The 25,100-nt window shown below is 33.6% G+C and overlaps 4 protein-coding genes and 1 pseudogene across 4 annotated transcripts; 3 read left to right on the forward strand and 2 right to left on the reverse strand.

The window, feature by feature from the left end:
* Positions 5,170-6,465, forward strand: LOC104759370 (putative F-box protein At3g52320). Its single transcript, XM_010482307.1, has 3 exons — positions 5,170-5,882; positions 6,009-6,162; positions 6,427-6,465. Exons 1-3 carry the CDS (start codon positions 5,170-5,172, stop codon positions 6,463-6,465), a joined length of 906 nt encoding a protein of 301 aa, XP_010480609.1.
* On the forward strand, positions 12,755-13,810 carry LOC104756662 (probable pathogenesis-related protein ARB_02861). Its single transcript, XM_010479284.2, has one exon. The coding sequence runs from the start codon at positions 12,949-12,951 to the stop codon at positions 13,384-13,386; it is 438 nt and encodes a 145-aa protein (XP_010477586.1). The 5' UTR covers positions 12,755-12,948; the 3' UTR covers positions 13,387-13,810.
* LOC104756663 (arp2/3 complex-activating protein rickA-like) lies at positions 16,137-16,991 on the forward strand. The gene has a single exon (XM_010479285.2). It carries the CDS (start codon positions 16,363-16,365, stop codon positions 16,846-16,848), a length of 486 nt encoding a protein of 161 aa, XP_010477587.1. The 5' UTR covers positions 16,137-16,362; the 3' UTR covers positions 16,849-16,991.
* Positions 18,167-19,939, reverse strand: LOC104756665 (protein WVD2-like 7). Its single transcript, XM_010479286.2, has 4 exons — positions 19,804-19,939; positions 19,005-19,570; positions 18,745-18,913; positions 18,167-18,660 (listed from the first exon to the last, which is right to left on the reverse strand). The coding sequence occupies exons 1-4, from the start codon at positions 19,846-19,848 to the stop codon at positions 18,346-18,348; spliced, it is 1,095 nt and encodes a 364-aa protein (XP_010477588.1). The 5' UTR covers positions 19,849-19,939; the 3' UTR covers positions 18,167-18,345.
* On the reverse strand, positions 21,234-23,121 carry LOC104756666 (annotated as a pseudogene).

Consider the following 25,100-nt stretch of genomic DNA (forward strand, 5'->3'; position numbering starts at 1 on the left):
TAAATATTATATATAAACATTTTTGTTTTTTCATGATTAAGAAACATATTCAATTCAAGATATATATATATATATATATATATAAATCTTTGATAATCAGATTATTTAAATACTACAAAATCAATAAAATCAAATTCAAGTACTTTCATTAGAAAAATAATATGCAAAAGATTGATTATATGACTCTTCACTCTAAAGTTTGAATGGTAAATATTGTATAAAATTTTAGATACTTTTACTATAAAATTTACATACTCTTAATAACATGTAAACAACAACAAAATAAATTCACAATATTTACTTCTAATATATATAATATAAAGATACAAAAAAATGATTTTAGCAAAACAATATATTTGATTTGAGGGTATGTTTGCAAAAGGGTATATAATAAGAGTATTTTTTGCAAATACATTTATATTACATCTTTAAAATAACTATCAATGATTTTTATTTAAATTATTATTTTAGCTTTAAAATAAAAATTAACTAATTATAAGAATGAATACATTAGAGATATATAAAATTCTTAAGATATTGAATTGAATATATTTTTTATTATGAAAAACCATTAATGATTTAATATTTTTTTGTTAAAGAAAAAAATTAAAGTATATTTTTTAGTCAATGCCGGAGTCAACTTCGGTCTTCACCAGAGTCAATCGACTGGTATACCGGATTGTATGGTATTGACCACATAACGTCATATAGTTCATGCATGTAACCATGTATTACATGTACACCGTGTAGTTGAGGACACAATAGTATACTTGGTATGTGTGACTATGTTTTCTTTTATAATTCATGTAGCTAAGCTAGCCACCTTTTTTCCTAAATAATAATTTTAACGAAAACATATTTATTGTATTTTAAATAATGATTACATGAATCAATTTTTGATTTTATAATTTTGAATAAAAAATAAAGTCTTTAAATATTTTTGTTGATATTATTTAGATTTAAATTTTAAAAATAAATAATTCAAGATTATACAATTTATAATATATATATATATATATATATATATCAATGTTTTAGACTTATTTCAATCAATGTTGATTTATTTATAATGTCGACTTTTTGAACAATCTTTTTATGTTTTACTTCTATTGACTTAATTATCTTCGTTATCGACTTATATTTAAACAGTTGACTTATGTTATGGCTAGTAGATTTTTAACATAGTCGATTTCTTTAACGGTTGACTTATTTTTTCTTGTTCATCGATTTATATTTGTTTTTTTGTTGATTTGTTTATTTATTATTGACTTATTACATTTTACATTGATTTATTAACAAGGTTGATATTTGAATGGTTGACTTAAGTTTAATTTTCATCGACTTATTTATTTTTCCATCGATTTATTTTAAAACTGTCGACTTTTTTTTTGTTTGATTGTTTTTTACATAGTTGGCTTTTGATGATGTTGACTTGTTTGTTTTGTTTGTTGACTTATATTTTTTTCGCGTGGATGTGTTTGGTCTTAGTAGACTTATTTCATTTTAAGTTGACTTATAAATATGATTGACTTTTTCAACTGTAGACTTATATGTTATTCTTGATGATTTATGTTTTTTCTTTGTTCACTTATATTAAAAAATCGATTTATTTTTTATTAATTGATTTGTTACGTAGCCGATTTTTTTGAACTGTTGATTTATTTTCTAAAAGGCTAAAAGCTCACAATTTTTTATTGTTTTATTAAACTTGATAATTATTGTTGGGTAAAAATAATTCATCGACTAAACAACGTGTAACAGTTGTTAAATCATGTGACGGGTTGTCTGAAAAAGCTAAAAAGTTATTGATGATATTTAACCGGTTGTTAAGAGGACCAGGTCATTCGATGGAATGTTCTAGACAACCTCCAAAGATCATAAACAACCTGTTAAAAAGGCCTACCAACACATGCAAGAAGCCTAATTTTTACCTTGAGAACAAACAACCGACAAATAATTGTATACTATTCATTAATAAAATAGGAAGTTATCAAAGGAAAAAGGAAAGGAAGAAGGCAGTTCGTACAAGAAATTAGGGTTCAGGATCCTTTTAAATAAACGATTTCTCAAAGGGAGAAAGACACGAAAATAAGGAGCAAGTACAAGACGCTTAGCAAAACCACAACAACCGACTTAAAAACAAAATTAGGGTTCTAGCTGATTAGTTGTAGCTGTTTCTTGTACTTGTTATCAACATCTTGATCATTAAACAGATATTTTCGATCTAGATTTCTTGTTTTCCGTAGACTTTCACAAACCGGTTACTTTTACTCAAACAATTAAAAAAATAAAATAAAATATATAATTATTTTTCTAAACTTTTTTATTAAATGAAAAAATTTGAAGAATTATTAGTGATTTATATATTTATTTAAAACTAATATTATCTAAAGTATTTATTAAACATAAATCGTAAAAGACTAATTCTAATTAATTTTATTTCAATTTTTATGTAATAAATTTTAAAAATTAAATTATTAAATAATACCAGATTTTTAATCACAATTGAGTAACAGATTATTGGATTGTGATCCACGGTCTATAAGATTTAATAACAATAGAATTTAGTTTTTAAATTAATTTATAAATAAATTTTATTTAACAGTTAACTAAAATCTCTATTTTATTGGAAACTGCATTTAGAGATTGTATTGTGATTTTACGAAGTTTCTTGTTCACATAACTTCTTTTCCAGATCTCTCCGTAGACGGTAAACTGTGATTCTACGAAATTCTTGTTTTGGTAAAATGTTACGTGTGATTCTTCAAAATTTTAAATAAATTTTTATATGACTGCCACTAATTTGATTTTGTCCTTTTTGTATTGTTTATGTTTTATAAAATCTCATTTTTATTTCTTTTATCTGAATTTTAATTTTCATTATTGATTAATATTATCCATGATAAACTACTTCATCATTATCTAAAAATTTCAATATCTAATTTATAAACAGTGATTTTTAAAATACTTTTCTAGCATAAAATTAATTTAATTATTTTGTGTTTATAATTTAACTTTTAATTAATTATTAATTAAGGGCAGATTTTATTTATTTTATTTATTTTATCTGAATTAAATATTTTATTTACTGATTAATATTATATATAATAAATCAATTCATCATTTTCAAAAAACAATTTAGCAAATTCCAAATTAATTTCTTTTATAAATTAATTTAATTAAATTGTATTTATTTTTAATAATTTGTAATTGAAGACAAAATAGTCATTTAGTGCAATACATAATATACATTTCAAAGACTTAAAAATTTTAGTATAGATTTCAAATTTCCTATTAAGATTTCAAGTTTAGTACAGTTTTCAAAGTACATTAATGTCTTTGATGCTTCTCTCACTTGACTATTAGCTTCTTAATGTTCTATAACTTTTTCTGTTCGGAAGCGCTTACACATGCCCAACTTAGCAGTGGAATTACTATTCCCCACAAGAAAAATTTGAGCGCCAGTGCAACGGGATATATGTTCCAGCGCAGTGGCCTCTTCATGCAAACCACCGCATGAATCTCAGGACGCAGATATCGATCCACTAATTATTCAGAGACTTTTAGTCATCGTACATAGATAACAGCAGAGAACTTACCTCTGGGAGTAAATCTTTAAAGAAACTTAATTGGCAAGCTACGCTCTTATGTTTGACAGACTCAGCTAAAATCATTAACTTGGGTGTTTGCTGCTTAAAATTCATTTTTTTGTTGCTGATGTTCTTGCTACAGACGATTCCCTTAATGAAGGCAGTGTAATAACAATATACTATTAACAATTTTATCAAAAGAGAGATTTGAAAGGGGTTTAAGAAGTAGAGTACCTCTGATTTAGGTTTCCTGAGTCAACACATTTTACATTCACGTAGGTTCTAGGATCCATGCTTCCCTAGCTAGTATCTGGCTGAATATATTTGGCAGCTTTCCATGCCAAACTAGTAACAATGTCCAGCCAGTCCCTATTGCCTGATGCTAATACCCTGCAACAACAGATCGAAGCTGGTCCTTTGCCATAGCTTTAACAGGGTGAACTCGAGCGTGTGAAAACTCCTTAGCAGAGTATTCTGTATGTTGGTCTTCTTCTTCACTAAAGTAGTCCACTTGGCGGTTCAACACTAGATGATCCTAAAGAGATTCGGTGTTCACAAAATCAAGTGATTGTCTGACATGAGCCACATAATTCTCATCCCTGCAATAACAGCACAGACATAAAACACAAAGTTTTGACATGACTTTAAGATGAAAGAAGTTTGCTTGAATAAGCCATAGATGAATGAATCAACACACTCATCACTGCAATCACATGAGAGAAATAAAACAAAATTACGCTTTGCCATGCTTTTACCTAAAAGAATACACACCATCATCGATATAACACACAAAAGATTGACTCGCAATGCAAAAGCGGAACCATGTTACGAAATTTTCTAAAGAAATCGAAGTCGAACTGTACTTAAAAGCAAGATTTTTCAACCCGAGTCGTATCAGTTGCCAATGAAGAAGGCAAGTCGTAGTGCTTTCCTTTTGAATTTGCACCGCGACAAGGTTTATACAGCCTCTTGAATCCTTCTTCTTCATTCTCAGAAAAATCTGTACGAGAATGAGGGCACACACCACAGCACAATCGCTCACACTTGGGGCAACAGAACTCGATTGCATAATACCCATTTTCTATATATAAAATTACTAAATTAGAAGCCCTAAACAGCATATAATAAACCAACACCTCAAAACTATAATCTAAATGTAAAATAGATAACTCAAACCTAAAAAGAATTCAAAAAATTAGTTTAACGTATTGTAACTATATAAGAAAGGTAAAAATATATAATTGATTAAAAGATATTTCTAACAAATTCTCAAAAATATATATAGGTTTATTGAACAATTGCAATATTGAAAATAAGAATTATCTTAAACAAAATAACTTTTAAAAAGATGAACAAAGAATTTTTCTCTTAGGATGATATGCTTTGATGAAAGATTTTTACGTGTTTCATGCGTATGTTTTTCATGTTTACTTCTCTGTATGGTCTTGGTTACAATTTTCGACAGGGATAAATACGAATATGTGATTTAGATTTTTAGTAACTTACGTTTGTATAAGAGAGGTTCGTATGTAAACACAAAATTTGTGATGAAAAATAAAATAAAAAGAAGAAGGAGATCATGACATTGACCACAGCCTTACTAGAAATCCCTGAGGAACTGTTGATCGAGATTCTAATCAGATTGCCGGCGAAGTCTCTGATGAGATTCAAGTGCGTCTCAAAGATCTGGCTCTCACTTATCACATCTCGGTACTTGACCAACCGGTTCCTCAAACCCTCACCACGAAGACGTTTTCTCACGTATTGTATGGGTAGCGAGACACATGGCGAGTATGCGTTGCTCACGTCATCTAATCATGATCACTCGGACACATCTGTCTCTGTAGTCGACAAAGATCTTGCCATTCAGACATTAGGGGGAGGCCGATTGGTGAGCTCTGTTCGTGGCTTGTTGTGTTTCAAAAATGGGAGAAGAGTGCGGATTTGTAACCTCAACACAAGGCAGGTTGTGGAATTGCCCACCATAAAGGAAGAGAATAATTTTGAAAAGGTGTTGTTCTACTTTGGACACGATCCTGTTAATGATGAATACGAAGTGCTTACCACGGTTTGGGACGTGACCTACGAAGAAGAAAGAGTAATGAGATCCGAGCATCAGGTGTTGGTTCTTGGAGCTGGAGCTTGGTGGAAAAAGGGTCAATGCCACATTCTTCATCGCCCTTTTCATTCTAGCTGTCATGGGGTTATCACCGTTAATGGTGTTTTGTATTATAGAGCTTGGAATGATGCAAATAAATGTGTCGTTATGAGTTTTAACTTGACTTCTGAAGAGTTAAGTTTGATTGAATTACCCATCAATGCTTGCATCGTTTGGAAGGACTTGTCTGGCATAAATCTCATGAACTACAAAGGAAAAGTGTCTGTCTTTCGATCTTCGGATTTCTTTCGTGATGGTATTTTGGATGTTTGGGTTCTTGAAGATGCCGGAAAGAGTCAATGGTCGGACAGAAAGACTTTTGTTTTGCCTGATTTTCAGATGAAACCCCTCTTCTATGGAGATCGGTTAGTGATAACTGGCACTAGTCGCAGTGGTGAGCTTTGGTTGTCAAAGGTAAGTCACTGTCAGGATCGACCTTCACGTAAGTTCATTTATGATTTAGAGAGGAATGAGATAGCTCAAAGGATTGACACAAGGCCACTAGTTGGTTTTATCATGAGTGAAATGTGTCGTATAATTGTAAAAGTTTTTTCGGATGATATTCAGAGCATCATGTATTTGGAAACATAAATATAATTAATAAGTACGTTGTTTTCACAAACGATATATAGTATCAAGTTGACAATTTAACTGCACTTTTTGTATCTATACTTAAAGTTGAAGAATAGAGATTCATACTTGGAAGAGACAGGTTAGGATAATAGACAGTAGCCAATAATTACATGTACAAGAGCACTCATCAACTATCTCTTCATTTACGTTTTCCATGATTTATTGATATTGTAACTTCACGAGGAGCTTGTATGTCTCGTAGTTTGAATGACATGAAAACGTAAACAAGCAATGAAAATTGCAATACATAAATATGTTGGAATCATCAAAAATGTATAAGCAGAAAGATCAGGACTTTGACATGGAAGGCTTAGCCACCATCGAGCATGAAAGTCAACCACGGTTACTGATGCTAAAGTTGTGGCCATCTTGATGATCAGGCCCATTAAGCCTGAACCGGCATCTAAATAAATGCATTATTTGGTACGATTACTGAATATTATAATTAATAATTTAGACCAATATGGACTCAGATTCTCCTTTTGCATGTTCTATGGCCACCAAAACCTTTTTCTTGGTTTCATATTTTTTTAATAAAATTGTCGACGCTGTTAAAATCTTCTGTCTCAAATTATTCTTCAATCATACCAAAGCTTTTATCCCTTTTTTTCTTCTTCTCTTTAATACAAAATACCATAAGAGATAGTTTCCTGCTACCTTCTCATCTATGTAAATTGATGAACAACTAAAGCAATGTTCCTTTTTAAAAAGCACTCACTTACGCATTAAGCAACTACACGCACTCGCGCATATATACGACTCCTTTTTCATATATACGATTATATACTCCTTTAACTTTTTTATATATCAAAATTAAGCATTAATTTAACATATTTTCCAAGATAAACCATTTAGTACATCAAATTTAACGCTAACTCTAGGTAACAAAGATACTAAGACCATCCACATCGCCGTATACTTGGGCCGTCCCCCAAGTTTTTTGGATTTAAAATAAATCGAAAATAGCCCATTAATCAAAAAACGTATTTTCAAAGGGGACGTTTTTTGTATCGTCGACTTGGCTACGTGTTACATTCTGACTGCAAAGAGAAATTATCCTGGGTTAAACAGAAAACAAAATTTCGAGAAAAAACTTTTCGACTTTCTCTCATACCTCGTCGGCGATTCCATCTCTGTGGGTTCCGAAGGCGAGCCGATCATATCTCCGGAAGTTGTTGACGAATTCCGGTAGCCGATCTTCTCTCTATCCCGAAGGTGGTCCGATCTACAGTCGAGCTGTTCTGTGTCTCCCGAAGCCGAGACGAGAAGACCATTGTAGATCTCAGCCGCGACGATCCACTGTCTCTCACGAAGCTTGTCCGGCGGTTCAATCGTCCGAAATAAGGTATTTTTCTTCATCCAATTTAAGATTTTGCTGATTATAGGTTCGCTGATTAACCGTGTTTGTCGAAATAGGGTTATCGATTATTATCGAATTAGGGTTATCTGATTAACTCTGTGTTTAGTTTGATTCAATCGACTATTGTTTGATTTTTGATTTAGGGTAGTTTATTCTATGGTTTTAACTCAACATAAGGATTGTATGCAAAGATGGAAACTTGATTTATTCAAGATGATTTTTTCTACAACTCAATTTTCAAGTTAAACTCTCATGATCTCATCACATAGTATACAATCTATCTAAGAGGTTTAACCTTCAAACTAAACTCAATAAAAACTCAATGATGATTTTACAACTCAATCATATATCGATGATGATGATTCATTGTGGTTTTTATTGTATGGTTTCTACATGATTTTTATTCTACAACTGCATCTTCAAATAAAACGTTTGTGATTTGTACTCTATGGTCTTGTCATCTTGTTGCGTTTCTTATGTATTATCTAAATTGGACAGAGGTGTTTTTTATTTCATAGTTGTATGGTCTTAGCTGTATTCGAACTAGCTGGTTTGAATGCATTTGTGAAGTGTACTTGTCATAAATTGTGATTAGACATTGGTTGTTAGGTCTTTATGTTTTGTTACTTATTGCCACTTAACTTTTAACCTACTAAACCCCAACCATCTTCATTCTATCATAACCCCTTTTAAAATTTCTTCATTCTATCACTATAAATCTCTTTCACTATAAATCTCATTCAACTTGCTTATCCATTCTATACTCTTCCCATTTTCTACTCGCGTATCCATTCTTTCCGCGTGTAGATTCTATACTCTTCTCATTTTCTACTCATTCTCTAATCCCTCCTCTTCATATGGATCCTTTTTATCAGTCTTCTACATACATAAACCTGCTTAACAGTCAAGAAGAAGGTGGGAATAATGTTGAAAACTTGCGATGGGATAGTTTTCCACCTTCTGGTCAGAGCAGCTCCCAAATGCCTCCGCACAGCTCCCAATCTTCTGAGGCGCCAACTCTTTCTCAAGAAACACCATTGGAGCGAAAGGAGAGAAAGAAATGGGCACCTGCTGATGATGAAGTGTTGATCTCCGCATGGCTCAACACTTCAAAGGATGCGTTGTCGCAAATCAACAAAAGCTAGGAAGCTTCTGGAAAAGGATTAGCCGGTACTATGNCGTTGTCTCTAATCAACAAAAGCTAGGAAGCTTCTGGAAAAGGATTAGCCGGTACTATGCTGACTCTCCTCATGCAAGGAATGGTGGTGAACAGATGCTGATGACACATTGCAAGCAGCGGTGGCATAAGATAAATGACCAAGTGAACAAGTTCTGTGCGGCAATCGCACAAGCGGAGAGACTGAACAGCTCTGGTCATTCTCAATCTGATATCTTAAAGAATGCACATGATATATACTTTGGTGCGCATAATAAGAGGTTTAACCTAGAACATTGCTGGTATCTATTACGGTTTGAGCAGAAATGGCTCAACCTTAACACTATTAACACGCCCCTATCTCAGCCTGCAACAAAGAGGAAAGCAGCCGCAGAAGGTTCACAATCATCAAGCTGCAATGTTGAGGAGATAAGGCCAGAAGGGATCAAGGCTGCGAAGGCAAAGAGAAACAATGCATCGGCGTCTAACGTGAAGACTCTTGCTGAGTATAAGAGCATGTGGGATGTCAAGAAAGAGGAATTGGCTGAAAAGGAGAAACTACAAAAGCTGGCCATCCTTGACACTCTCTTAGCCAAAAAGGAACCCTTGAATGCTGCTGAAGAAGTTATCATGAACAAGATAGTGTCCCAATATTTCTAATAATAACTCGGCTTATGTTGTTAGTCACCAAGATAGTGTTTGTTTCTAGTATTTCCTGTTTGTTGTTTCTATGCATTGTATGGAATGTAACTCGGCTTTGTTACTCGGCTTTGTATTCTATCTAAGTGTCTTTCATGTTTTATATTAAATGAATCTACTTATGTTGTTCTTTCATGTTCTATATAATCTGAATCTATTTAAGTTCTTTCATGTTATATATTAAATGAATCTACTGATGTTGTTCTAATCTGGTTCTTCTTGTTTTTCTGCAGATCAACTCAAAAAATGGGCCAAGACTATAGCTACTCGCAACCTGATTCATCCGATCAGACTGAAAGGTACTCGATGGACACTGCATATAGAGAACTAGAAGCGTTGATACTTATGGATGAAGCTGAGAGTACACCGAACAATGCTGAGTCGAGGCAATATCCACCTCAACCTGAGGTTGAGCATGGATTCCCCAAGCAATGCTATTGTGGTGCGCAACCAATACTATCCAACTGCTACAACAGAAGGTTTGTGATTTTAACTGTTATGATAACTCTATTAAGTATTACTAGATATTATAACTCTGTTACATGTTGCAGGTTCTTCACATGTCCAAATGTTGATGATGGAGAGATGCATATACACAAGTGGTGGGATGTTGCTGTAATGGAGGAGCTGAGAGACAATGATAGACGATATGAAGTTCTATCTGCGAAGGTAGATTACTTGACCTTATTCAATGAGTATGAATCGGACATCATTAAGGTAAGAGATCAGTGTTACGCAACAGAACAGAAGATGGATACTTTGGAGAATGTAGTTTATGAGCTACGTAATGAAAATAGGCTTAGAAATGTAAATGATTTGCTGGTTGTTGGTGTAATGGTTATTTTCGCATGTCTTCTAGGTATCTTGTTCATGTATACTTAAATCTTGTTGGTGTAATGGCTAGTTTCTCTTTGCATGTACTTGTTCTAATCTAATGTACTTGGTGTAATTTAATTTTCTGTTTTGTAATGACTTTCTCTTCTCCATGATGTACTTGTTGTTTTTCTATCATTGTTGTTTTGTTATCACGGAGACTTGTTCTTTTGTTATCACGGATACTAGTTTTTATTCACGGAGACTTGTTCTTTTGTTATCACGGAGACTTGTTCTTTTGTTATCACGGAGACTTGTTCTGTCCCTACTCTTCTATTATATATATGCGATGCTATCAAACCAACAATTTCAAAGCAACTTCACTTTCACCCCAAACAATATCAAAGCAACAAAACATACAAGTTAATTCTCCTTTTCTCTTTGTCTTTTCCTTTCTCTTTTTTTTTTTGTTTGAAATGGGATCATCTTCAAACCATTATCATTACCATGGAGATGATGATCATTATCACTACCAAGCAAATGATAGTGATCATTTTGATGCTTATTTACAAAATGTTTATGATGTCTCCCAACATATCCCCGAGCCAAACCAGCCACACGATAGAATTTTTATCGAGCGAAACCGGGAAGAAGGCCACAATAATCTTTGGAATGATTATTTTAGTGACACTCCCACATATCCAGAATATTTATTCCGGCTACGGTTTCGCATGCACAAGCCACTGTTCATGCGCATTGTGCAACGTCTCTCTACCGAAATCGAATATTTCCGCCAAACCCAGGATGCAACCGGACGAGCTGGTCTTTCACCTATACAAAAATGTACTGCAGCAATTCGTCAATTGGCATATGGTACTTCGTCTGACAGTGTTGACGAGTATGTACGAATTGGTGCTTCGACAGCTCGGAAATGTTTGCACGAATTTACCGCCGGCATCATCCAAGTGTTTGGAGATGAATACCTAAGACGTCCTACACAGGAGGATCTACAAAGACTACTCTATCAGAATGAACAGCGTGGATTTCCCGGGATGATTGGTAGCATTGACTGTATGCATTGGGGGTGGAAGAATTGTCCCACGGCTTGGAAAGGCATGTATTCACGGTCAACCGGAAAACCTACAATTGTGTTGGAAGCAGTAGCTTCGTATGACCTCTGGATATGGCATGCCTTTTTTGGAGCTCCAGGTACTATGAACGATCTTAATATTCTTGATCGATCTAATGTTTTTGATGACATAATAACCGGTCAAGCTCCGGAAGTCAACTTTGTTGTCAACGGAAGGGAGTACAACTTGGCGTACTATCTCACTGATGGTATTTATCCAAATTGGGCAACTTTTATTCAATCAATCCGACTTCCACAAGGTAGGAAAAAATCTCTCTTTTCTAAAAAACAAGAAGCTGTTAGGAAAGATGTTGAGCGTGCCTTTGGAGTCTTGCAAGCTAGATTCGCCGTTATTAAAAATCCGTCTCGTTTATGGGATAAAAACAAAATGGCAAATGTAATAAGATCATGCATAATACTCCATAATATGATTGTCGAAGATGAACGACATACATACAGTTACCGAAATATTGTTTCTGAATTTCAACACGGAGAACATGTGGATCAAACATATACCGTTGGTGCCGCCGGTGTGGGTTCAAATATCACCAGTACGATTACTCGTCAAACAAGACTTCGGGATAAACAAGCTCATGACCAACTAAAACAAGATTTGATTGAGCATATTTGGACTAACTTTGGACATCTTCCGGATAATGAAGATTGATTTTAAAATTTATATGAGTTGAATAAAATGTTTGTTATTGTTTTTATGTTTTTATGTTATATATTTTCTGTTATTAATTTCTTAATTGTATGTTTTTGTATTTTCTTTCTTTAAATAATTAATCTTTAAATTTTCAAAATATTATTATTTTATTCGGGAGACCAAATACAAATAGACACCAATGCTCCTACTAAAAATAAGAAATCCTCAAAATATTAGTATTAAATGTGGGGACCAAAAAAAATCCCACACCAATGTGGATGCTCTAAGAAATTTGTATCTCAAAAACATTTTATGCTTTTGTTTTGGTATACGACGGTGGGATTTTAATCGCTAATTAATAATTCCGCAACTAAGGAAAACCAAAATAGTTCATGAGGGCTCCACCTCACATGAAAAAATACGATCACTTAGTGGACCGACGAGTACTCCTTAACTAACCGTGTTCCTAATTTATCATTTGATTTCAGACTATATTGTATATTTTATTCAATATATAATTGGGTTAAAAAAGACTAGAAGCTTACAGAAAATGATATATACACTATTTAATAAGTCTATGACTCCCATGCACTCACTTAAGCTTACGTAACGAGAACGCATTCATCATCACCTCTCATTTTCACGTCTCCTCTTCAACTTTTCAACTCTTTTAATCTCAAGTCTCCATATATACAAAACTCTCCTTTTGTTAATTTCTCTCTTTGATCATTTACAAAGAAAAACAACTCGCCGATCACAACATGCCGGGAAATTCTCACCGCCGGGGATCCGTCGTCATATTCACGGTGATGATGATCACGTTGCTGACGTGTCCAACACTCATCAAAGCTTCATCATCATCATCCTCAGATGCTTCTTTAGAAGCAAGAAAGCTAGATGAGGTCGATCCCATCAAGTGTTCTCCAAGCTGCATCCAAAACCCTCCGCCGCCGTCTCCTCCACCACCGTCTCCGCCACCACCTGCGTGTCCTCCTCCGCCGGCTCTTCCACCTCCGCCGAAGAAAGTCAGTCCTAACTGCCCGCCTCCACCGCCGGCTAATTTTTTGTACATCACGGGTCCGCCAGGAAATCTTTACCCCGTCGATGAGCAGTTCGGAGCAGCCGCCGGAAAAAGCTTTACGGTGGTGAAGCTCTCAGGTTTGATCGCGCTTGGAATTATGGGGTTCTTGATTCTTTGAAATTAACATGATCGGAGAAGAAATATTTGAAGATCTACGGTTGGTATGTTGTTGTCACATACTTTTTTAATTAGTTGTTTAAAGAACGTTATTGATCGTTGGTTAATAATTTTTACTAGCTAGGATCATATATGTTTCATCATATTTTTCCTATATCCGAATTTTCTAATGGTTTTTTTAAACCAAAATAATAAGGTACGTAGACCAAAAATGATGTTCAGGGAAATATGTAAAGTCTAGAAATTTATTCTCTTTATGGGATATGTTCTCTGTTCAACTTGCCATTGATGAATTGATTCTCGAAAGTAAAAAGTTTTCTTTGTGCGGAATAATTTGTATAGAAAAGCAAATTGTTCTTAATAAATTGTAAAGATAGTATTTTTTCCGAAAGGGAGATAAAAGAATATAAAGTTAAAAAGGCTAATTATTTTCGAAAATATTTTGTTCTTTCTAGCTTTTAAATGATATAAGCTGGGGGAAAAAAATTGTATATGAAGTTAATAAACTAGCTAGAGAGAATTGATGATTTGATAAACTATTATAAGCAGTAGTTAAGAGATATTTAAACTGATCCAAACTAATCTAGAATAACTCATATAACAATAGATCCACTTTTTTTTTTTTTTGAATCTAAATAGAACCACATTTTACGTAGAAAGTAAATGGGTGATGCGATGCCGTGATGGAACTTCATATTATACAAAATGCGACCTAAAATCAAAATTATTTTGAAAATAGAAATGTATACTCGAATTTGAACTAAAACCGTAAATTGTACCAAATAATTATTCTTTAGATTTATTTTGAATAGTAATTTTTTTGTAAAGAATAATTTTGAGGTGGAAAAAGACACCTGCTGATGTGAAAAGTAAAAAAGACACGTGTGGATGCAAAGAGAGAGAGATGAAGATCAACTTGGGTTTCAACAAAAATAGGTCCCGCAAAGCCGACCTCAGACATGACATGTGAATCTGTTTTTGCCTAACGCTTGTATTTTTCTACCAAATCTCTCACCTACGTTGTTAGTTTTTTAATCTCCTTTTTATTTTTTTCTTGTTCTTCAACGCTTTACTAATCCATACCGCATATTATACTAACAGACCTGATAAAACTAAAATAATGTAACTTTTTTGGTAGATAAAGAAAAAACTACTAATCTTATTATATTATTGTCTTTGTTAAGCATACAATTAGTTTCAGAAAACATCGACTATTCCATTTACTTCTGTGTATTCAATTGTGTATCTTAAATTATCTACGTACTATGCGATATGAAATATCCGTATCGACTTAAACCCCAATACCGATCTTTTCATTTATCAAGGTTTTGAAAGCAAAATGAAAGATAGATTAAAATTTGCCTGACAATTGTTTTTTAGCCTAAATAAAAATTTGCCTAACTAGTAACCGGGGGGGGGGAAAAAGTGGAATCAACGAAAAGAGTTATTTGCTCTTACTTCTTTTTGTTTTCTTAGAGGGGCTGCATATGTTATGGACTTTAAAAGGTATGAGATAATTGAGCTTTGTGCACCATACAGCTGTGATTATGCTTTTATTGCCTCAAAAAGGCAACACAACACAAACTCGTTTATAATTTTATGCAACCTTACTCAGTAATGTATATTCTGTATTTTTCAAATATATTTTTAATTTTACTTAAATGTCTGATTTTCATTACTCATTAACACTTTTGACTTACAGTATTTCGTTAAGAAGGAAAGTCGCGAGTTGGTGGCTATAACTACCGCATTGTCTTTAACATCTTTGAAGAAATCTTTTTTTCCCTATATATTTTCGGTTAAATTATCTTCTAGTATTTGGTACTCCTATCCTTTCACATAAGTATCATTAAAAATAAATTTACATTTCGTTTTCAAAATTTGTCATTTTATGACTTTAGGTTTGTAAAAAATAATGGCTTTAGACATTAATTAATAGTATTCACTTAGAAAGGTTAGTTATCAATGCTATCTACTAGTACCTCGGAAAAATGAAATAGCTATGATGTACCTTTTCAACCTTCAAGATCACTCAACGTCTAGCCCTTTACAGATATCCTCACAATTTTGTCCTCAAAATTATAATCACAAGTACCATTTCCTTATAATTTGAGATAGAAAAAAATATTTGATTATTATTAATGAGAAAATTTTACTTAAAGCATCAACAAGGCTTCTGGAAACAGATGTTACAATGTATCCATCTTTCTGTGGGAAGCTTAAAATATTATATACACCTGTCGACCACTTTAAGCATCTATGACGCATATTAGTTTCTTTAAAGGACATAATTAGGTAATTTTTAGTGGTTGATGTGTAGAATATTCATTTAAAATTTGTCGTTTAAGAAAATGGCTTTTTTTTTTTTTATAAATGATTGCAGACTTTGCAGTATATCTTTCTTTTTAATAGCAAAGCATGCATGTTCGTCGAAACTATTATGGGGTCTATATAATCGACGAATAATCAACCGAATCATAGGTACAGTGTATAAAGAACGCGGAAAAGCCCATTTATATCAGTATAATCAAACCAAGATCCAAGAAAATTACATACTGTATTGCATATAGTGTTGTAAGATCTTACAACAACAACAACAACAACAACAACAACAAAAGTGTTGTAAGATACGGTCAAATTTATCTAACCTTAATCAAGTACTTTACATAATTAAAACATATGCTTAAGAAAGTTCGATGTTAATCCATAATAAACAGAAGACAAACGAAGATTAAGACGAACTAACATCGAAAAATTAGCGACAAATTAATACCAATATTTAATGTGATTAAGGAAGAAGAATATTAAGCAAACCATTAACTCCAATAATTCACAAGACAAGTGTCTTCTAGCTAGAGTCCACACCTTCCAACTAAGCTCTTTCCAAAAAACTTATCTTAATTTACTTTCTTTATGTCGTTCAAATAAAGAACAGTTCTTTCATCAAGAAAGGTAAAACATAACAAAAAAATAAAACATGAACACAAACGATCATGGCCTTCCCCTCTTGAGCTTATTCTTCATCTTTTCTCTTCTTTACTTCCCTTACTTGACCATATCCGAGACGCCGTGTCCGTACCCTTGTTATCCGACGCCACCTATTGGTGGTGGCTCATCCACACCCTCCGTAACTCAACCACCACCATATCCTCCTCCAGCCGTTAACTACCCTTCTCCAGCTGGGAATTTACCAAATTACCCTCCTCCGGCCGGGAATATACCAAACTACCCTTCACCACCTTACGGTGGCGGAGACGGTAGTGGCAGCAGCTTCTATGGTCCTCCACCGCCAGACGCTATCTTGCCGTACTTCCCTTACTACTTCAGAAAACCTCCTCACCAAACGGACCAAACGTCGTCCTCTTCACTCTTGGCGGTTCCAGGGAAATTGACGGTGAGGGTGGTAGCCGTGGTAACTTTTCAGTTGGTTGGAGTGCTCGGTAACATTTTGTTTATAACTTAGTTCGTATGTAATTCTTGTGAAAGTATTTTTATATGTTTTGTGTAAGAAATATTGTAATACTTTAGGATATACTACTCCGAAAGAAAAAGAAATGTTGATTTAGGAGGGCTAAGAAATTTATCCATAGTACAATATTTCTTTTATTATTACTCTTTTATACGGTAAGATATATAAATACATTTTAAAAGTTACATATATAATTAGTTGTCGCGATCCTTGAATTAGGATAAGCACGAACAATTTCAATAACGTCACTTTTCGTGGGTGACTTCATAGATAGTGGACAACAGTATGAAGGTTAACGAGTGGACAAAAAGATTAATAATAGTATTAAATTCTCTCTTTTATTACGTGGAAACTCATGTAAGCAGAATATGAAAATAATATGTAGGGTGGCTCGAATTAAATGATTTGAAATCAAAACTAAATTTAATGTTATAAGAAAGACAGACGTCATAATATTTGAATTTAAGTTATTTTAATCAGTGAAAATATTGTGTATACGGATACTATTTGTACATTCAAAATAAGTACTTTTTAATATTGTAAAATTTGTCAAAACGATTGAAAGTGTATGCAGTATGCTTATTTACACATCTAAAAAGAAGCCACAAAGTTCGGATAGTACATTAGTAACTAGATGGGTTGCCCATAATGTATTTTTAGTTGTTTATAAATTTTTATTGATTTATGATTATGATAGAATCATATATATATATGATCAAATTTGATTTGATTGTTTGATATGCATTTATGTAACATCTTACATATATATATTTAAAAAATAAGAAAACTAACAAGAAAAATAAGCAAAACATATGTGAAGTATAAACAAAACATAAGCGAAATACTTTTACATATGTGTTTTTATAACAAACATAATAGATTTTCAAATGTCATACCATCTCCTTTTTATTGTCATGTTAGCATTTTGTTAGTTTATTAAAAATATATTTTTGTATAAAATTTTAATATAAATTCTCAAGTTTCATGTGCTATGCCTTATTTGAATCATTTGAATCTCTTTAAATATAAAAATATGAAATATCTACAAACTAATTTTAATACAAATTCTCAAATTTCATTTGCTATGCCTTATTTGAATCATTTGAACCTCTTATTTTAATATTGTATTTTTTAGTTAAATTACATATTAGTGTATTTAAATTTAAAGATAAAGACACATGTATTAGTTTATTACTATATGTTTTTAATTAATTTTGGACAGGTGTCAAGCTCTCATGCGACATGGGTGTTGTTGAAATTTTTTGGAAGACTCTCTATTTTATTATATAAGATATGCTGTTAGAAATTTATAAGTGGAAAGATAATTCTAACATAAGGTTACATTGTTTATTCGAATTTGCGGTTCTATGTTATAATGATTTCTATAACATATAAAACACAAATACACAAACACAAACGCAAAAGAAACAATTGAGGGCATATAGTACTAACTACAGAATCTAAAGAACAAAAGCAGAGTTGGTGAATTGCTCACAAAGCAACCTCAACCGGAGAACGCCTAACCACTAAACTCCTTCGGATCGAGTTGCTTCTGGAGCTCAGATCGCTGCTGGTCTTTGGCCTTTGAATCATATGTATATCCGCCTTGTGTTTTTTAATGTGCTTACTCTTGGCAATTCCATTAACCACTGACTGATCACAACTAGCTGTAGAAGAGTGATCATCTCTTGCTTTTGCCTTTGCCTGACCTGTTGACGTGTGTTGAGGTCTAGCTTGTGTACTTTTAGGCAATGGTCTCGCTTTATTGTTAAGATCCTTAGGCACTACTACGGCTTTTACCTTTTCCTACAACATCAGGCAATGTTCCATCATAAGCTCCAAACTGGAACAGAGTAAAAAAAAAACAGAGAATAAGTTATCTCTGTATACCTCTTTCGTCTTCTCAGCTCGTTCATTACTTCTGAAACTGAAACCATGAGTAGTTGTTCTCTTTTCTCTTGTAGCCACCAAAGGAGTTAGGCTCTCAGTTTTCTTTGATGTTGTTGGAGCTTGAGATGCAATGGTTTTAACAATTCTCTTAGTCTTCAATTCCTTTTGTCTGCCATTCAAAACCAAATAGATCCTTAAAGAGTGAGTGGTGAAACATAAAAGACATAAAAGTTACATTGAAAATTAAGTTATAATGCTACCTCTTAGTGTCAGTACTGGTTTTAGTATTACAACTTGGAGAAGATCCCTTTGTTAGGACAACATCATGCTTCTTCGTAGAAGCTTTGGTCGTTGCACAAGGATTAGTTTTGTGGACATTTCTCAAAGGCTTCAATCTAGTTGCAGAGGAAGATGATGTTGTCTCTTTTTCATCCTCGTTGTGACCAATGTTAGTTTTCTCCAAAGCAACAGAAAGAGAAGTATGATGATCATCACCATCAGAGTTCACAAGAACCTCATCATAACTCACACAAGAATCACCAAACTGACTCGTGTTCTCCCACAAATTATCATCTTTCTCAGCACAAGTTTGATGATGAACAACTTCGTCTACCCATGTCTGAGCTTCAACAGGATTCGGAAACCTAATCCCTTTCTTCTTGAAATGCGCTTCGAAATGAGCTCTCATCTGAGTAACAGAGCCAGGTTTAGAGAATCTCTCAGCCTCTTCAAGATATCTATTGTGAGAAAAGGATGATCTCCTCTCCCATGATAAAGACTTCTCGAATCTTCCAAATGATACTGATCCCGAGTGGATAGAATTCTCCTGTATAGTCCATTCGAAAATAAATTAAAGTTTATATTCTTTTAAACACAATTATGAGATATGTAAAACATATCAGCTTTTCATAATATATTTTTGCATAACGCAAGAAGAAAAATTCTACGTACTTAACTTAACTCATAAATAGGATTAGAGGTGGCCTAGATTTCACATTTCAGTACGACGAACCAAATATACAAGTTGAACGAGAAGAAGAATAAAATTGCAAAACTTACCAAACGGCTTAGGTTAAACTGCTCTTGAACCTCTCCCGACATCATATAATCTAGTAAACCTAAGGCTAAAAGATTCTGTATTTTTTGAAACAAAGAGGATGTGACACAGAGTATGATATACGAAATTTGATGAAGTAGTAACTTTGGAGCACGAATGAGGAACTTGGACAAAAGAGAAGTCTCTAAATAGACACGACGAATTCAGATTTGGAAAAAAAAGCTGACTAATCAAATAATCATGTTCATGTCATGTCAATGTCACATGCACTTTCTCTTCTTTATTTGTTTTGTCTTGTTCTCGAACGGACGCTTCTCACGTTCTCCATTATCACGGCCTTTTAATTCGGATGGTTATGATCGACGGCCGAGAGTTTCGAATGTGATATACGATTATTCGTAACCGTTGGATCATTGTACGATCATTCATCTTATGATATTTATAACAAAGCGGGGAACGTGATTACTACATCCACGTGGGTAATTACTACACGCTTTCGACATGTTCAAGTGTTGCCAAATCCAACCGATGATTTCATTAAATCTGCTTGATGAATAAACATGATATTATTTTTTCGAACAACCATTATTAATTGAATTTGGGTGACATACTGACATGATTATATTAGCAAAATACAAACCAGTATGTAATGTGTCGGTCACGAGATTGAGAAATCGATAATGGTCAGATTAGTACTAATTCTACATGACTTTAAGATAAATACACATATATAGAGTAGAGGTTCGATAAAATAAAATTTTAAAAGATGAATTTTTTTAAAAATGAACATGTAAAACCATTTAGAATTAGGTCGTATACCAATAACATGGAGAGTGAACAAAAGGAACATAATAATTGAGACCTCACAATCCAAGCATGTGATAACATTAATAAGAAATGTCGTTTTTGGTAATAGACGTTAGCATGCCAATTGCATGTGAGTTCTCCCGCGGTTGCAGGAATAAGTCGTATATATATACCATGTTTAGCTCATTTGCATATGATTCTCACTACGATGCTCTTCTCTTTTGTGGAAGTCCAATGAAATTTAATAATTTATATGCCAAATATGAGATTTATTTACAAAAATGTGAATTATGCATATTAAGGAAGATATATTTATTGAAGATTTTTAAGGTCCAGCAGAAATGCATGTAGAATCGTTAGGCGTAATAGCATGTGTTAAAGATAAATTTATTCATCATGAACATTGTGCATGGTATATTGGTATATATATAACACTCGGACTATAGGTATCAATTTGAATTCATTTAAACACACGTGATCGTAATTTGTAACTTGTAAGCGGTTAGTAATTTAGTAATATCGACTAGTGTCTTCACTGTGTAAGTAAACGCTGATGATGACGCCCCAGCCACTACAATATTGTATACTATTTTATTATTTATTTTATATTATACTATGCACCCGGTAAAAATAAATTATGGGCAAAAGTACTATCTTTTACAAAAGATAAAAATTGCTAAAAGAGAATTATGAAACAAAACTACAACAAAGAGCAAAACTCAACACTCTTTTGGCGGCACCGAAGTTTCAACGGTCACTTCTTCAGTCACTTCTGTTTCTTCTTTACCGTCCGAATCCAAAAGCTTCTGATGAATTGTATCCTGGATCTTTGTTACACCCTTCTCCACCGGTCCCATTGCTTGGTTAATCGTAAGAACCACATCTTTTACGACACGTTGACCACCGTCAATAACTATGTCCTGTACACTCTCCTTAATGCTTGTGCCAGATGCTTCAACATGAGTCTCTGTCTTCTCCACAAGACCACCTTCGTCTAGTTTCACTTCCGTCTTGCTAGTTTCAGATGTGATTTTCCCACATTCTGATATAGGAATGTAGTGGTAAGGTTCAGCTGGGAAAACAAAGATATGAGCCACAGCTGCAATCGCCATCTGCCGACGTACGTACACCAACAAGTAGTAGAATTCTTAGAAACATAATTTTTTTTAAAAGGATCTCATATAGCATATGTAAATTTTGTCGGAGGGGCTATAAGTTACCTCAATGCAAATAAGGAAATCTTGTAGCCCGTTTTGGAATCTTCCTTCTTTTGGGAGTATACCATAATAACAAAGCAACGCGATCCCGAAGCCTTGCCACCAAGTGGCAAACACAATAGCCTTAAAGCTAATGAACTTAGCCAACGGTTTTATTTCTTTAAGCCGTTCATGAGTCACGTTATAGAACTGCACCAAGCAAAACAGAGCCCACATCTGGCTGAAGTTTAGCACCACCACTATGTATGGGTATCTACAAAATCAAATAATTATCATCACTTGTCTTTTCATCTGATGAAAAAAAAAAGATGATATAGTAGTTCACATACCCGTAAATACCATTTGAATTCACCATCACCGTAGACACCAAGAAGCTCCAACAAAAATGTCAAGAAGGCACAAAAGGTTTTGAGGATCATCTAAGATAAATATCACAAAAAACTTCAAAAACACACAATTGGGAAAAAAAAAAAAAAAAACAGATTCACTTGACTTACATACTGGACAAGACCAAACTTCTCTATCACAAAGAGCTCACGTCCCAAGACATATGGATCACGCAAGAATTTCCAAAATGAGTTCTTCTTCTTTTTTCTCTCATTGTCTCCTCTTTCTAACAATGGTTTCTTTGATTCATTTTCGAGGAATTCAACAACTCTTCTTTCACCACCTGAACATTCATATTGCATCTTGGTTTAGATATACAAAATTAATTGCTAACGTAAAGAGAGAGACAGATAAGAGTACACAAAGCTCACCTAGACATGCAACCAAATAGCTTCCAAAGGAATACAAAGCAAAAGCTTCATAACAGTTCCTCAAAATGTCACAAGGCAGCGAGAATTTGGAATTGGACAAGGAAATTATCTAAAACCAAAACTAGATTAATCAAAAACAAAATTAAGAGATCAACAAACTCCGAAAAAAGGGAAGGAGAGGCTTACGGATTCAGCGGCATAAACTGGCACCATAAACAAAACAGAAACAATCCATTTTTGCTCCTGAAATTATACTCAAAACTCATCACGAATCGGTCACGCAGATATATAATTGAAAATTTTACGCAGATTTGGTTGTGTACGTACAGCGGGATTGGTGTAGAAACGGAGATGTTGGAGGATAGAGAAAATGGAGACACAAATGGCAACGGCCGCGAAGGATCCTCCGATGATCAAAGATGGAAAATGTAAATCTCTGTACGTATTTGTCTCCGTTACTCTCATTCTATCAAAATCACATTACACCCATTCTGATATAGATGAGACAACATTATCATTTTGTTTCTGTTCTTTTTTTTTTTGGCTTTCTTCTTAACTGTTTGAAGGTTGTAACTCCCACGTGGCTAACTCTCGCAGATGCCAGAACTGCGTTCTTTGACACGTATTTCTCGCCGTCTGATATAGTCGATGTATAAAAGGAAACAAAATTGGTAGAGCAAATGAAATAACTTTGAGAATATGTGGGCGGGCCGAAAGAAAAGTAGACCAAGAAAAGCAAATTAGAGAAAAATTTGTAAGAAGATTTTGGATCGTAAAAGGGAAAAATAACCTTAACCAAATCATACTATTGTGTCATAATTTGGAGTTTATGTAGGCCCAAGTGTCTAAGTTGTCTACGAAACCCTGGGCAAAAGTAGATATGTACGTATTCGTTAAAACATGGTTGATGGAACCTTAATGGATTGGCTAAGTAGGCCCAAACTTAGCAACGGTTCAATCTTTGGATAGTCATATGCAAAAATGTTAAATAATTAATATCCAATTAAGTGCAACATATCTCTTTTTTTTTTTTTTGACGATTTGCAACATATATCTTTACGGAATGTATTTGCCTAAAAGGAGTTTGCATTCGTATACGTACTTTCTTCTCTCGTCCATATATTTTGCATGCATGTTCTTAACTTCTTCATACATGTATTTTCTCTCCCTCATTGTTTGGGACGTTAGTATGTCCTTCATTGTTAGAAATTACTTCAGATCTTCTAAAACACAGTTCGTACGTGTGTTAATTGTTAGTTAGAAATTAGTTTAAATTTTCCAAAACACAGTTCTTGTGTGTTCCGAATATTCTGAAGTTTAAAACAGTTCTGAAACAGGTACACTTCGGCCCTGTTCTTTACAGTGTCGCCGGCGACACCTTTCAGCGACTCAAATACAACGTTGTTTTTAATGAGTTTTGAAATGAGCGACACGTGACGTAAAAGAAACGGTGAGAAATAAGTGATTTTTCAGTCGCCGCGTCGGTTAAAACGATCGCCGGAAATTTCAGCGACTCTTTCTTCAGAGCTAGCGACAATAAATCCCAACTTCAGCGACTATTTATTTCTGATCAATCATGATTTTGCTTGTGGTTGCGTCATTTTTTCCGGTCGCTGCAGCTGTTTCAGCGTCACTCTTCCGAACAGGGCTATATTCTCTTTTTAACATTCTAACTATTTCTGTTGGCGTGATGGCTACCGCGGATACGGTTGCTAACTTGCTATGTTTTTTTAAAAAGGTACACTTCGGCTTATATATTCTCTTTTTAACATTCTAACTGATGGCTACGTATACGGTTGCTATCTTGTATTCATTTTTCAAACAAACTTTGGATAGTCATATGCAAACATGTTAAGTAATTAATATCCAAACAAGTGCAACATATCTTAACAGAATATATTTGCTTAAAAGGAGTTCGCATTCGTATACGTACTTTCTTCTCTCGTCCATATAATTTGCATGCATATTCTTAACTTCTTCATACATGCATTTTCATGCATTTTGGAAAATTAAGTATACGTGTATGAAGTTAAGTATACATGTAACATGTATGAAGAAGTTAAGAACATGCATGCAAAATATATGGACGAGAGAAGAAAGTACGTATACGAATGCAAACTCTTTTAGCTAGGCAAATATATTCCGTAAAGATATGTTGCACTTAATTGGATATTAATTATATAACATTTTTGCATATGACTATCCAAAGTTTGAACAGATGTAATATCATGTATGTGATGATGGAGAATTGGAGGTGTTACAATAACAAAGAGGCGAATCACAAGTTTTCTGTTAAATTAATCGGAGGCAGATTTGTTGTGACAAAACAACATTTACACTTTTGAGTGAAAAAAACTGTTATGATTTTCTTTAAGGCATCGATGGTATTTCTTTGTGTGGACACACATTCCCATGTGAAAGAAACATCGACATAAATCTAAAAATCTTTTTGATAATTTTTTATTCATGTTTTTATTTGTTTGTTTTCAACAAGAAATAAAAAAAAAAAAAAAAAAA

The sequence above is a fragment of the Camelina sativa genome, chromosome 17 (assembly GCF_000633955.1).
Source record: "Camelina sativa cultivar DH55 chromosome 17, Cs, whole genome shotgun sequence".
Lineage (NCBI taxonomy): Eukaryota > Viridiplantae > Streptophyta > Magnoliopsida > Brassicales > Brassicaceae > Camelina > Camelina sativa.

Bases quoted from the DNA above. Each gene is read 5' to 3' on its own strand.
- LOC104756662 (XM_010479284.2), top strand. From the start codon at position 12,949: ATGCCGGGAAATTCTCACCGCCGGGGATCCGTCGTCATATTCACGGTG.
- LOC104759370 (XM_010482307.1), top strand. From the start codon at position 5,170: ATGACATTGACCACAGCCTTACTAGAAATCCCTGAGGAACTGTTGATC. The intron at 5,883-6,008 runs GTTAAGTTTGAT...TCGTGATGGTAT, and splicing joins TTTAACTTGACTTCTGAAGA to TTTGGATGTTTGGGTTCTTG. The intron at 6,163-6,426 runs GTAAGTCACTGT...CTATACTTAAAG, and splicing joins GTGAGCTTTGGTTGTCAAAG to TTGAAGAATAGAGATTCATA.
- LOC104756665 (XM_010479286.2), bottom strand. From the start codon at position 19,848: ATGATGTCGGGAGAGGTTCAAGAGCAGTTTAACCTAAGCCGTTTG. The intron at 19,571-19,803 runs GTAAGTTTTGCA...TGGACTATACAG, and splicing joins AGTTTAACCTAAGCCGTTTG to GAGAATTCTATCCACTCGGG. The intron at 18,914-19,004 runs GTAGCATTATAA...TTTGAATGGCAG, and splicing joins ACCAGTACTGACACTAAGAG to ACAAAAGGAATTGAAGACTA.
- LOC104756663 (XM_010479285.2), top strand. From the start codon at position 16,363: ATGAACACAAACGATCATGGCCTTCCCCTCTTGAGCTTATTCTTCATC.